Source organism: Globicephala melas, chromosome 19 (genome assembly GCF_963455315.2).
Source record: "Globicephala melas chromosome 19, mGloMel1.2, whole genome shotgun sequence".
NCBI classification, from domain to species: domain Eukaryota; kingdom Metazoa; phylum Chordata; class Mammalia; order Artiodactyla; family Delphinidae; genus Globicephala; species Globicephala melas.
In genome coordinates, this window is record NC_083332.1 from 38,992,778 (window position 1) to 39,008,357 (window position 15,580).

At 38.7% G+C, this 15,580-nt stretch overlaps 1 protein-coding gene across 6 annotated transcripts in view; it reads right to left on the bottom strand.

Annotated features, from left to right (window-relative positions):
- The window catches only part of CDH8 (cadherin 8), a 380,312-nt gene that overhangs the window by 140,170 nt on the left and 224,562 nt on the right, over nucleotides 1–15,580 (bottom strand). For all 6 annotated transcript variants that reach the window (XM_060288665.1, XM_060288664.1, XM_030863783.2 and 3 more), the window contains 2 exons: nucleotides 13,722–13,909; nucleotides 8,272–8,525 (listed from right to left, as the gene is read on the bottom strand). In XM_060288665.1, the coding sequence (XP_060144648.1) occupies nucleotides 8,272–8,525; nucleotides 13,722–13,909 (442 nt within the window). The remainder of the gene's footprint in view (nucleotides 1–8,271; nucleotides 8,526–13,721; nucleotides 13,910–15,580) is intronic.

Below are 15,580 nucleotides of genomic sequence, written 5' to 3' on the forward strand. Positions count from 1 at the left end.
TTTTTCAGGATGTCCTTTCACAGTGTGTATGGTAGTTATGGTGATTTTCCCCAAAGCTACACTAAATGAAGCCAGATTTTTCTGGCTGACTCAACGTAAGTGCACACTGTCAGGTGCCCCATGAGAACTAACGTCCCAAGGGTTCTATGGCAAGCGTGGGGGACATCAACCCCATCATATACAGCTGGATTCAAAGAATTTCTTTGACTACTCCAAGTTTAAAAAATATTTTTAAAATCTTACCTTTAGGGAGTTTGCTAGACAGAATAAGATCCTGGAATTATGTGAGAACCAACTATTCAACTTACTGATGAAAATCCAAGCTCTTACCAGTCTATTGTAGGAGATGACAAACTCTTTGATAAAGTAAATATCTTAGGCTTTGCAGGTCATACTGTCTCTGTCATAACTATTCCAAGGCAGAGTGGCTGTGTTCCAATAAAACTTTATTTTTAAAAAATGTGGGAGGCCAGATTCTGCACACAGGCTATAGTTTGCTGACTTCTGGCCTCATGCAATAGACTTAAAGTATTCACTAGTCATGGGTCCTCCCTTAAGTAGGTTCTATGGAAAGGAAAAGGGAGCAACGTATATTCTACTACACAAACAGGAATAAGTGTCATGATGTTTGCAATGCTCTGCAATGCTTGATGCATTAGAATCTAGAGTACAGACCAGCACAGAAGCCTGAATGTCCTTTACATCAAATGTTTCAGATTCTCTGAAAAATTACAGAAAGTTCAAAGGCTAAATCTCTCCTTCTTCAAGAGTGCAAAGCCCCTGAGCCAAGTAACTCATCTATGAAATCCTGGTGCAAAGAAACTTGAGTTCAAATTGATCTGGCTGCCCTGTCTTTAGTCCCAGTGATGTTCCTTAGAGCCCAGTTAGGGAGATGCTGCTCTTGGAGAAGGGCAGTGTATATTCTAGTTTCCAAATTTAACAGGAATTAATGCACTTTTATATTATAAAAACTATTTTGCTGTGGCAAATTTATAGGAAGATACAATGTTGAGCCAACTGCAAGGAAAGATGCTGTTTAGAGCCACTAATAATGAAATAAAGCCCTTAGTTATGAATCAGTTATATATTTCACTGAACTCCAACTGTTTCTTTCTCACTGTTTAATTTCATTGTAGCTTTTGTTATTATGCCTAAAGAAACCATTTTAACATTTTCTCCCATGCACTTCGAGTATCAAAAATTCCATCTACAAGTTTTCAACTTTTGCCTCTAATTGCTCTACTGGTTGCTCTAACTGCTTTAATAAATAATATTATCTGAGTTCTGCTAGTCCCAGAATTCTAAAGTCCCTGCATCACATATTATTTATTATTCCTTTAAGGGAAAAAAGGAGTCTTTTTTCTACCCAAAGCTTCTCTTTATAGTGAGAGAGAAGGAGGAGGGAGGAAGGGAGGGAGGGAATAAAAAATGAGAGAAAATTATATACATACAGTCCACCCTCCAGATTAATACTAGGTTCTCTAGAGTGTGAGATATTTCCACTTCAACATCACTGGATATCTGTGGTTGCTTCTACTGCAATTCCTTAGACAACTAGGAGACCTCTTCCTCTATGTGACCCTGAAGTTCCATAATCTAGTTTTGTTTATCATTTTCAGATAGCCTTAAAGGTTAGTTAGATAAATGTGAAAGACTTGAATTTAACATGGCTATTTAACCAGCCTCCTTACTATAGAACAAGTTCCATGAGGGCAGAGGATCTGTCTTTATAGAAATTCCTTAGGAAACCATAGATTAGATAGATATAGATATAGATATAAATATATAGATATGGATATAGACAAGTCATATGTGCCATAGAATATAATATATAGTATATATAACATGTTATATATATATATATATATAGTAATGTGAATGAATGGCCATGTGACTAAATGACTATATGACTTAATACTAATCACTATTAGCTGAATTAGCAGTACAGTGAGTGTTTTGGGGAAATGACTTGGAAAAGCTGGTACTGTTGAATTGGGAGACAAATTTTAACTGGCTAAGAGTGCACAGGAACTAAGTGACCAAGTTTTAACTGTTTTAAAAAGACTCAGTCCGTGTACTAGACCCTTGTACGCTGTTGGTAGGAATGCAAAGTGGTGCAGCAGCTACAGAAAACAGTATGAAAGTTCCTAAAAAAATTAAAATAGAACTACCATATAATTCAGCAATCTCACTTCAGGGCATTTATTCAAACTAACTGAAATCATATTAGCACTCCTACATTCATTGCAGCATTATTCACAATAGCCAAGATGTGGAAACAACCTAAATGTCCATCGACAGATGAATGGATAAAGAAAATGTGGTGTATAGACAGAATGGAGTATTATTCAGCCTTAAAATGAAGAAAATTCTGTAATGTGCGGCAACATCAATGAGCCTGGAGGACATTTTGCTATGTACAAGAAACCAGCCACAGAAGGATATTATAGCATGATTCCACTTACATGAGGTATCTAAAATAGTCAGCCATGGAAGCAGAGAATGGTGGTTGCCAGGGGCTGGGAGAAGGGAGGAATGAGAAGTTGCTAACCAATGGCTATAAAGTTTCAGTTACGCAAGACAAATAAGTTTTAGGGATGTGCTGTATAACATTGTGCTTGCAGTTAACAGTACCGTGCTGTACACTTAGAAATCTGTTAAAAGGGTAGATCTCAAGTAAAGTGTTCTTATCACAATTAAAAACAACAACAACAAAAAGACAAAGTCTCTGGGGGATTATTGCAAGATTGAGGAGAGAGTCAATGGATACACAGTTTATTCGCCGAACAATTGCCAGGTTTTCTACAGTATGAAGCATTTTCACTGTAGCATCATTGGACATCAGGACTATAAGAAGTGTTTTCAGGAAAAGAGTTCATTAACAGCAAGCCTGGTAACTGAGGCGAATTATAAAAATGCCAGAATACAAGTAGGAAAAAAAAAAAAGCAGTGTCTTGTGTTGAGTGGGCACTTACATTCAAGAGAGGAATTAGGGCAACAGAGCACTGTGGCCGCCATGGTCATGTGTCAGCCTGCTTCACCTGCTGAATGGCCATTATTCCCACTTTGAATTTAAGCAGCTCATGTAGTCTTACTCATGGAGAATGCTTTGCAAAAAAATAAATAGGAAGCAACTATCTAAAAAAACAGCCACATGCCACTCAAAGCCATGGTGAAATCAAATATACACTTGACATGACTTTATTGAGAGGAAAAAAATGAGCCATAGCAGGTTTACATGAAAGCACTGACCTGTATTTAACACTTACTCTGTGCTAGGAAGTTTCACCTTAAGGATAAACAATTTGCTCCCTCAAATGCCATTTCAGACTGTCTATCACAAAGTACCGACTCAGTAAACATTAGCTGTCATCATCCTACACACCTCATGCAAAATACCAGAACGTAGCAAAGCATGCACAGACATAGTCATCAGTGGTAAGAAGAAACCCGGGTTTAAAGCCTGGCCCCATACCCCCTGCTATGTCAACTTGCACAGGAAGCATCTTTTCAGAGCCTCAGTCTCCTCCATAACGCTGGAATCATACTGACTACTTCATAGGTGTCTTTTGTGAGAATTAAGTGAAATGATACATAATAGAAACTTAGCACAATGTCTGATTCATCAAATAACAATAACGTTGTTTTTTCCTTTACCTCCCTAATCACAATTTGGTTCACAACCGATAGTAACAAACCCATACAAAGGGGCTAGACTGATGAGAAAGGAACACTCCACCCATACTCTGGTTAATTCCACAGACCTGATATATGTAAGCTCCTTTTTCCTGGTATGCATCCTGGACTGAATGAGACCATTTAGAGAATGAATAGTTTATTATTTCAATTAAATCGGTCCTGCTAATTCAATGCAGTCTTGTTTATAATAGCCGAGATATGGAAACAACCTAAGTGTCCATCTACGGATGAATGGGTAAAGAAGATGCCACACAAACATGTACACGCACACAACGGAATATTAGTCATCAAAAAAGAATGAAATCCTGCCATTTGTGAAAACACAGACAGACCGTGAAGGTATTATGATTAGTGAAATAAGTCAGAGAAAGATAAATACTGTATGATTTTACTCATATGTGTCAACTGAGACAAACTAATGAACAAACAGGATAAAATAAAAACAAATTCATAAATACAGAGAATAGATTGGTAGCTACCAAGAAGGGAACAGGGTTGAGGAGGTGAAATGGATGAAGGGGATCTGCTGTATGGTGATGGATGGTGACTAGACTTGGGGTGGTGCTCTCTCGGTAGTGTAGGCAGATGTTGAACTATAATGCTGTACACCTGCAAATTATATAATTAAAAATAAACAAACACATAAAAGAAGATTTTGAGGAAAAAAATTGGTCCTGCTAAGCCATCACAACATGTAGAGACACAGTTTGAGTCACAGAGATCACAGGGAAAGAAAGGGAGTGTGACAAAGGAACAGAAAGCAGGCATTGCACTGCCAGAAAAAAAAAAAAAATGTATGCACCACAGTTCCATTCTTGACTATTTGTATGACAGTGGGCAAGTTAGTCTTTTCACCCTCGGTTTTCTCATCTGTTAAGAGAGTACACATATTATCTCATGAAGGTGTTAGGAAATGAACTGAATACATTTAGCACATCCCTGCCACATAGTAAGCACTCACTAGTAACAATATTCATCACAGTAGCAAGGGCAAATTAGACTAAATGATGTTAATTAGACGATTTAGCATGTAACTGTTAAATAAGAAAATAACAGGTAATTCTGCACCGTCAGCAACCTTGAGTAGAAGAATCTCTGCTAAAATGACTACTAGGATTTTATTTTTATTTTATTTATTTATTTATTTATTTATTTGGAGCTGAGAAAGATTTATTGCAAGGTGAAATGAGTACTAGGTTTTTAATTTGCATTTAAGATATGAAATTTATGGTGGCTTTATTAGTTGGTAGTGTTAATAGCTCCAAAGATGATATTATCCCAAAATACAGATGAGGAAGCTGAATCTCAGAGAATTCCAAGAGACCAGCTGTCTGACTGGAAAGTAGGAGTGACAGGATTTGAAATGCAGTCTGCTGTAGTTTCAAGATATGGCATCTTTTAAATAATTTACACAATCGTATTCTGTGTTACTGAGAGGCATGTGGTACTGAAGAAAGTAGCACATGCTTCATTAATGTTCCTGGAAGGGAGACGGTAAGACCATGAAGTTTGCCTCTGTGTCACTGTCTGTTTGCCCTGATGGGCTTATACAGACATAGATATGTTTATACACGTAGAAATAGGTTTAGTTTTAAGAATTTTCATATACATGATATTTTCAGCTTGACAATGTGCTCTCAAAAGAAGCTAAGTCTTAGAGGAAGTTGACCAACCAATTAATGACTGCATGTTTTAACATGGCAGATGCCACAATAAATGCCTATTTCTTGCTGGATGGCAAGGTAAACATTCCCCTAAAAGATGCGTACATTCTTGTTAGCATATAAAATACAACAGCCCTAAAGAGAAAATCATGCTTTGTTATTTGTTACTTGATAGTTCCCTGAATATCTGTGTCCTCTAGTTCTGTTTAAAAAGGTTAAATGGCTCTAAGTCTGTCTGCTAGACTTATAAGGAACTATGCACTGCTCTGGCTAGTCAGGAAATTTAATTTTCTAAACAAATTAACCAATTGTGCATCGATAGAGGAAAGCTGCTCTCCATAACCCAGTTGGGGGACAGGGGTTCGGGGAGGGACAACTGCAAAAATGCAGAACTCATACTGAAAAATGCAGTTGGTGATTCTTACATTCTAGATTCATTCCTATGGAGCCAGTCCACCTCCAGTCAGAACGGTGTGGGGCTCACTTTCTGAATAATGCATCAAAACCCTGTTGTAAATGATTTGAAACAGTAATTGCCCCTTCTTTGGGTGAAACCACATATGCCAAGGAACTAGCACTTGCCTGACATCTATCAGAGCTAGAGTATGCCTGTGTCATCAAGTGGTACTTTATCTGTCCATCCCTTCCTGGTAACACAGCCCCAGACCCCCTTTAGCTTGCCTGGAAACAAAATGCTTCCAAGTTGGGCAGTTGTTGCTAAGCAGCCTCAAGCTTCTTCTTCACCTGCCTTTTATGCCACCGACAATTATAAAAAATAACAATAGCAATAACAACAACGATCAACTACAGTGATAATCATCACTGATTCCCTGTGAGCTGGAATGATTATCAGTATATCTCCATTTTTACATCAGTCAATGGATAGATTATAAAATGGGCAAAAACAAGTGGGGAGCTATGAACCTGGATGTTTACCCACTTCTAACCAATCTGAGCTTAGTATTGGCATCAAAAGTTACTCAAACTTCATCTCCAGCTGATGAAGAACATGCTTCTGCACAGGAAGTCTGTTCCCGCTGGTACTATAGATTCCATGTTTTGGGTGTACATGGGATTGCCCTGATATCTGAATCCCCATTTGCCCTGAGGGTCCTCAGCTTGGCATGCTCCTGGCCCCCTATGGGTTCTTTGCTGACAAGAGTAGAAATCTTGACAAGTCAAATGCTAAACTGACCCCATGGCTGGTCTCTCAGGCCAATCTTGTTTACTTTCTTCATATTCTCTCTTATGCTTGAAGATGTGAAGAAAGTGGCAATTGCTCTGTTCTGTGTTCTTTCAGAAGAAATGGAGTAACAATGGAAAACAAGGCAGATTCATTCATTCAACAAGTACCACTGTCTCTATTTATATTAGAATTTCAGTATAAAGCCATTTCACAACTTCACTATTTAGTCAAAAAATGGATGCCCATGTAAATTTATTTTTCTGGATACTTCCTGCCCTTGGATTCAATACTTGTCCCTTTGATAGATATGATTTTCTTAGCCAAACAGAGGCCATTCTGTGTGTCCACAACTTGTTGAGTTCCTTTACAACAGAGAATGGGCCACTGACCATTCCTCAAATCCCCTTCTTAGAGGTTGAGCTCTTTTGAAGAAAGGATTTTTTTTTTTATATCCTTATGAGATACACTCTACTATCCTGAATTTAGAAATGACTTGTGTTAAAAACAACTTTTCCGGACCTGAAAATAATTCTTTTTTTGCCCAAACTCAAATTATTTGGGGCACTGATTATTCTGCTGGGTTTCACCTCCAGCCTCATGGTTTCAGCACCCTTGGGAGTATTGGGAGTTTAATACACAAAAAAGAAGTGAATAAGTAAAGCTTTCATAAAGCTCACTTGTCTAGAGTTTCCCTGAATAAAGTAATTAGAAAGGTATCTGCCGTAGGTCCCTGTAACTTAGAAATTGAATGACTTGGATATAAGCTGACATCTAACTCATAAATTAACTGGACAATTCTTTAAAACTGTACTCTTCTGTCTAGTTTTCTCTCTCTTTTTCAACAAACATTTCTAAAGCCATATTTGAAATCCACACTCAAACACATCATTAACTAACACTTCACCCTTGGAGACCAGTGGACAAGTTACAGATTTTCAGTGTTCTTTCAGAAGAAAGCTCTTTAGCCTGAGCATCTACTGTCATTTGGGTGACTGGCAAAGAGAAAAGATGTACACAGTTCAACAGCAAGAAAAACCCAGAACTGAGCCTTATTTCTAAAACAAGGAAGAAAAACTTTAACAAGGGATTATATTTCTCATCCTGGAAAAAATTTTGAGCAGGGAAAGTATAAACAAAAGATATCTTTGAAATGGCAGAGAAAGGTTTTGTCTAAAAGGCACCAATCCAAACAGGCTGACCTATCAGAAATGCCCATAAAGTGGTAAAAAGATCATTTCAAAGCCAAACAGCGAACACAGAAATAAGACAGGGGGCCTCTTAATGTGTTGAGACAGTGATCTCATGCCTCTAAATTCTTATACATAATTCACTGTAACTGTCAAAGGAGAAAGAAAGAAAGAAAAAAAAAACAGCAGTATTTTTCTAATGCTAGAAAAAAAAACCCACAAACAAGCAAAAACAATACCATATAAAAGATCCACCCAAATGCACTGCAAAATATATTCGATTTGGCTTTTTCATTGAGCCCTCTGAAAGCTTAGCATCTTTCTTCATCTTGATATTCCTGGCTCTGGGCATTGTATGCAGCTCTTCGCAGGTGTGTGCAACACACACACACAAGCGCAGTACATGTTGACCAAAATTCCTTGGTCATGTGAACATAGTCTCAAAGGCAGCCACACAGACTGCATACGTAATTACATTTTGTACTGATCTGCTTGTCATGCACTATAGCCAGTTTTCCTTTCAAAAGAGAAATACCTTATAGGACTGGAGGTGATGTCGGGGTCATGAGCGGTCACTTGCCCAATCACGGAGTTGAGAGCAGCATTTTCATGAACTTCGAGGAGGTAAGTCGGTGAAGAGAAGACTGGAGGCTCATCTGCATCTTCGACAACAATTTTGACTGTCGCCGTGTCTTTAAAGGGCCCCCTGCTGCTGAAACGCGGGTCAGTGTGGACATTGGCTGCCTCTACCTTCAGCGTATAGGATCTTTTGGTCTCAAAATCCAGAGGCTGTTAAGAAATGACAAAGATGAATGTTTCTCACTAATGACCACAGCAGTGAGAACAAATGAGTGTAATGCTGATGGATGATCGTTATGTGCATTTAAGCCCATTTGTGAGCCTTAATGGGATCACTCTCCATTCCCCCAGATTCAACCTGTAAATTTTACAGGCATTTATTGATAGCTGTTTATTATACAAGCTCAGTGAATCTAATCTCCTACTGTTTTGTTTTGTTTTGCTCATTTCACTTGGAATTCACAAAATATTCACAGTCATGAATTGTGCCATCGAAATTTCACTTCAGACTCATAATAAAATTGTACTAGTGAAGGCATGATCTGCATACCAATCAGCCAGTTAATCGGGCCTCTGCTCGTCAGAGATAAGGCAGCATCGAACATAATCTCTATCTGGAAAGGATATTTTATCATTTCTGCAACAGTGTGTGAAACATAAAGAACTAGAAATAATCATTGTTTAGTCCATGGAGACATTATAAAGCACAATTTAGCACTAATCCCAACAAAGAGTGTTTTCTTATTTCACTTCCAGAGCATCACTGCTTTACTGATCATGTGGCTAAAATGAGGCTTATTATTTTTTAGGGCATTCTTAGAAGGTCTCTATTATATGAGTTCTGTGCTGTGAAGCAGGTGGGCATATAAAGAAATATGTATACAGACGCATATCTACCTGTGTTTATATTTAGGATAGATGATAGATAGACAGATAGATAGAGAGACAGACTGACAGACAGGTAGGTAACTAGGTCTGGTGGTGACTTCCACCAACCAGTTAAAATCAATTTGAAATTACCTCATTGCACCATTACTGAAAATATTTCTGACCTATTAATACCTCTCTCCTTAAAAGCCCCAGAGACTTAACTTAATGACCTATGTAAATAGAGGCAGGTAAAAGAACACAGTCCCCTTAAACAACCAGAAGGCCATCTGCATCAGAACCCTCACAGTCCAATTCTCTCAGCAAACATAATACTTCAGATGTCAAGGATGTATTTCTGTCAAGGTTCAAAGAGACAATTTAGATTTCCATGGCAATTCTTATAAGAAACTGAACTCTACATCTGCGGTGCAAATTTTAAAAAAATAAGCTGGAACACAAGCTAGCATTAGTGAACTCTTTCAGAACTCCTATACAAGCTTAAATATATATTCTTATTTCAAAATTTTATGTTGATTCTTATATTTGAATTTCATTCTACTTGGACTTAGATTTTTTTGATATATTTTCTAATAAACAAGGCAGATACTCAATCCCCTGTCTATTCTGAAATTACTAAACACATGTACCCGTATGTACATGAATAGGCAATTCAACATCAACATTTTCACAATTTGCTAATCACCCCTACTGTAACAATTTTGTAATTTCAAATTCTTTACAAACGCTGTTAAGCATAAGAGATTATATTCTGCTTAATTCTTTGCCCAACTTAATGACAATCTACCAGAACACATCCTGGTGTCCTTGGGATTTTGTCACACAAAAAAGAGGACCCATGAATTGCAGGAAAATGACTCCCTACAGATTGTTCTCTAGAGTAAAATAGATGGGTTTTTTGGTGTCAAGATGTGTAGTATATGCTTCCAAGTTTATGAATAATGGTGAATAAAAATACAGCAAACAGCTAATTGCTTCAGTTTATAAAAGCACCTTATGGTAACAAAGAATAGAAGTTAATAATAACAACAAAAATGACATTAGGAATCATTAGCCAAGGAAAATGTGTCTCTGGGTTAGTCAATAATTGACTCAAGTATAATTATACTGTACTGTATTTAACACACGAGTTTTTAAATACTTTGCAACTCTTAATACTGAGCTCCATCCAGGTTTAAAGTGAGTGTTACTCAGCACAGTTAAAACAGATGCAGCCATTTTCTTTTCAAAATTGATTTTGTATATAAAACTATATCCAGAAAATTCCAGGTTCTCACTTTCAATACCTCCCCAAAAGGGGATTTTAAGAGCATGACCATTGGAAGCACATCCCTGGGTAACATGACAGAGAGAGTCAGATAGTAAGCTTGGAGTCATGTCATTGTAATGCTGATCAAGACAGAGGGCAAAATTATTGGCTCCTGACAGTGTGACCTATTATCTATCTTCTAATTCATGAATCAGCAAATCCGTTCTAAAATTAATTTGTACTACTTCATGGCAAGCATATAAAGAACAATGTTGAACAAAATACTCATGATGAAGATAAAAGGGTATTTCTCTTTGCAAATGCCCATGTCTGTAAAATACTGAACTGTGTTCTACCCGTTTTTTAATGAATGTAGTTGTCACAATGAGAAATAAATATGGAAAATGTACAGAATTTTTCACATTTACCACACGCACACAAATGATCATGAGCAAAAGCAGTCACAGATTGCAATATGGAGAGACATACCATGCTCCTGGATTGGAAGAATCAGTATTGTGAAAATGACTATACTACCCAAAGCAATCTACAGGTTCAATGCAATCCCTAACAAATTACTAGACACTTTTCACAGAATTAGAGCAAAAAATTATACAATTTGTAGGGAAACACAAAAGACCCTGAATAGCCAAAGCAATCTTGAGGTAAGAAAAAGGAGCTGGAGGAATCAGACTCCCAACTTCAGGCTACACTACAAAGCTACAGTAATCAAGACAGTATGGTATTGGCACAAAAACAGAAATACAGATCAATGGAACAGGATAGAAAGACCAGAAGTAAACCCACGTACATATGGTTACCTTATCTTTGATAAAGGAGGCAAGAATATACAATGGAGAAAAGACAGCCTCTTCAATAAGTGGTGCTGGGAAAACTGGACAGCTACTTGAAAAAGAACGAAATTAGAACACTCCCTAACACCATACACAAAAATAAACTCAAAATGGATTAAAGACCTAAATGTAAGGCCAGACACTATAAAACTTTTAGAGAAAACATTGGAAGAACACTCTTTGACATAAATCACAGCAAGATCCTTTTTGACCCACCTCCTAGAGTAATGGAAATTTAAAAAAAAATAAACAAATGGAACCTAATGAAACTTCAAAGCTTTTGCACAGCAAAGGAAACCATAAAAAAGATGAAAAGACAACCCTCAGAATGGGAGAAAACATTTGTAAACGAATCAACGGACAAAGGATTAATCTCCCAGATATATAAACAGCTCATGCAGCTCAATATTAAAAAAAAAAACAACCCAATCCAAAAATGGGCAGAAGCCCTAAACAGACATTTCTCCAAAGAAGACATACAGATGGCCAAGAGGCACATGAACAGATGCTCAACATCACTAATTATCAGAGAAATGCAGATCAAAACTACAATGAGGTATCATCTCACATGAGTCAGAATGGGCATCATCAGAAAATCTACAAACAACAAATAATGGAGAGGGTGCAGAGAAAAGGGAAGCCTCTTGCACTATTGGTGGGAATGTAAATTGATTCAGCCACTGTGGAGAACAGTATGGACGTTCCTTAAAAAAGTAAAAATAGGGGCTCCCTGGTGGCGCAGTGGTTGAGAGTCCGCCTGCCGATGCAGGGGACACGGGTTTGTGCCCCGGTCTGGGAGGATCCCACATGCCGCGGAGCAGCTGGGCCCGTGAGCCATGGCTGCTGAGCCTGCGCGTCCAGAGCCTGTGCTCTGCAACGGGAGAGGCCACAGCAGTGAAAGGCCCGTGTACCGCAAAAAAAAAAAACAACTGAAAATAGAACTACTGTATGACCCAGGAATCCCACTACTGGGCATATACCATATTTTGGACATGTGTCCAAAAGACACATGTACCCCAATGTTCATTGCAGCACTATTTACAATAGCCAGGTTATGGAAACAACCTAAATGTCCATCAACATCTGAATGGATAAAGAAGATGTGGTACATATATGTAATGGAATATTATTCAGCCACAAAAAGAAATGAAATTGGATCATTCAGAGAGATGTGGATGGACCTTGAGTCTGTCATACAGAGTGAAGTAAGTCAGAAAGAGAAAAACAAATATCGTATATTAACTCATATATGTGAAATCTAGAAAAACGGTATGGATGAACCTATTTGCAGGGCAGGAATAGAAAGGCAGACGTAGAGAACAGACGTGTGGACATGGAGGGGAAGGGAAGGGGAGGATGAATTGGGAGATTAGGTTTGACATAAATACAATACCATGTGTAAAACAGATAGCTAGTGGGAACCTGCTGTATAGCACAGGGAGCTGAGCTTGGTGCTATGTGACGGCCTAGTTGGGTGGGATGGAGGCGGGGAGGGTGGTCCAAGAGGGAGGGGATATGTGTATGCATATGGCTGATTCACTTCACTTTGTGGCAGAAACTAACACAACATTGTAAAGCAATTATACTCCAATTTTTAAAAAGCCATATATTCTTTGTATTATTTATGGAGATGTTTCTTTCTCCAATGGTAGCCCCACACCCGGGAAAAAAGCAAAGATGAGCTTCATTGACCACAATGCTTGGTCATTTGATCACAGTTAGGAGCATCTAATAATAGCAGGGTGGGCCCTGTCCTTCTGGTGCCAGAACTAGCCAGAATAACTGAAGCTGACTACTTTGTCTGTCTTTGAGTTTCCCTAAAAGCAGAGCCTGCAGTGAAGACACAGGAAACTTGAATGCATTTTGCAGAGATATTCTAGGAAGCAGGAGATTAGAAATGGGGAGAGTTCTATAGAAAAGGATGAAAAGCCATTGAACTTGCCACCTCTATGGGCTTATGAGGATTATTCCCACTGAAAATCCTCTAAGGAATCATAAAAAATATGCCTCACAATAATTTCTTCAGTGAATAGGAACTGTCCACCCATCTTTGTCCCTCATTGCTTAAAGGTTGCTTTCAGAGTGTTGGCTTTCCTACATAGGTGGATGCTCTGGACAAGAACTGAGCAAGTTCCTGCAGCTCATGGAAAAACACTGAAACACAGAGAGGAAAGAAATGATGGGTGAGATGGGAGGCTAGCACCACCATGGTCACTGTTCACCGAGGTTTAGCTGAAATATAAAGTAGGACTAGAAGATAGGATGTGCAAAAAGCACTCACTTTTGCACAGCTTAAGAAGGCAAGCCTCCTCCAGTTGTAAGATTACGTCAGGAACTCCACCCAACCCCTACCACCCTCAACATTCAAGTTTCAAAGAGGTATTCTGAAGACGAACAAAACCTTCCTGAGCTTACCTTTCTCAGTCTTATAATGCCATCCTGGGCCTGGGCATCAGAAGTGATTTCAAACAGTGCTGTTCCGTCTCCATCAATGATGTCATATGACGACTGCGCGTTTTCACCAATATCCTGATCATTGGCCTTCACCCTCCCTATGGCAGTGCCAAGAACCACATCTTCTGGTACTGAGAAGTGATACAGACCTTAGGAAAGAGGAGAGACACTGAGCACTGCACATATTCCATTCTTCATTCATTCATCTAACAAATATGTGTTGGGCACCTCTTTTGCTCTGGCTACTTCTGTATAGATACTACCAATACAGTGATGGGAAAGACAAAAACATCCTTTCCACTGTGGAATGTACAGTCTTTTAAATGAGCCAGAGACAAATGTTCCCAGAAGAAGCAGTGATCTCTCTTTGAAACTCTTCTGAGTTATGGGACTTATTCAACCATATGTTTACCAAGTACATACTTGGAGTAGAGTTATATCAGGATATTAGTGAGTCTATGTGAACGTTCTTTCCAATTTGCTGTATAATCACATTGGCTGCCCTTGGGGATATTCATTGTTGCCCAACATAAAATGTTAAGCTAATTTCAGCACAGATAGATGCAATGTGTAACACACTGAAAGTCACTTTTGAAGTTACCTTTATATTTACAGACTTATAGACCATTTTTGATAAAATCCAATTACCAAGCTTCTGCTGTGCCCTGCAGCAAGCTGTTCAGACACATGAAACACTCCTCTTGTTACTAAAATTCTCCTTGCTCTGAAGACCAAAAATCCTACCCTCAAAACTCTCTAGGCAAAATACAGTTACAGTGTATGTGGCTTCCCCTATGGGGGCAGGAAAACGTGTCTACTTAGTGATATTAGTTCCATTTTTATTCAGATCACTTTGGCTGTTGTATTGGTGTCACTCACTTTCACTGGTGTAGGGGAAGTTGCCGGTACCCCAACCCCGTAACCCCTGGCCATTACCACTTCAGTCACACCTGCCTTACAGCCAACTGCCAACTCTTGCATTTCTTTGCTGAGGGTTTCCTCTGGACTTCAGAACCCGTTTTGTCCATCGCCTGTCAGTCCAGAGCTATGAGAAAATTAACACCCCCAGAGAAGCAGCCCTCAAAGGCTCACGCAACTTAGTATATAAAATTCCAGGCTCCTTGCCCTCTCTGGCAGGATAGTTTTAAGCTGGTCCTTTTCTTTTGTTTATTTACACTGCTCCAGAGTTTCCCCAGTGGAATGAAGCTGCAGTCACCCCAGTCATCGCTGGCTTGATAACGCACACTGTCAGCTTTCTACCTCCTCTCGCTCACAATTCTCACTCTCCTGCTGGCGTTTCTTGGGATCATCTCCAGTATAAACTACTTATAATCAAATCCTTGTCTCAGTGCCTGTTTGCGGGGAACCCAAACCCAGACAACCAGGAAGTTGTAGTCCCATTGCAACAAGAACAAGGGAAAATAAACATTCGATGAACCATAAACCCAAAAGGAAAAATTATATCTGGAGAACATTACCTAATTCTAGTTTGAACTCAATCACTGAGTCCCTTGGATAAACTAAGGCTCATTTTTCCCAGTATAACAAGATTACTTTAGATGATGGGTGAGGTTTTCTTCTAGAACTAACACACTTTTATTTAATGATGAAGTTAAAGTGTCTCTTGAAATCATAATATGTGACCCGGGAACAAAAATGTTTTCCACACAGTTTTGCCGTAAGAAAGGCACCAAAAATCATCGGTCTAGCACAAGTCTCCCAGTACCCTCATAATTGGTGTAATGATTCCATTTCCTTCCAACTTTATATTTCAGATAAAGTTTTCAGATGACTCCTTGAGGTGCGCTTATTAAATAATA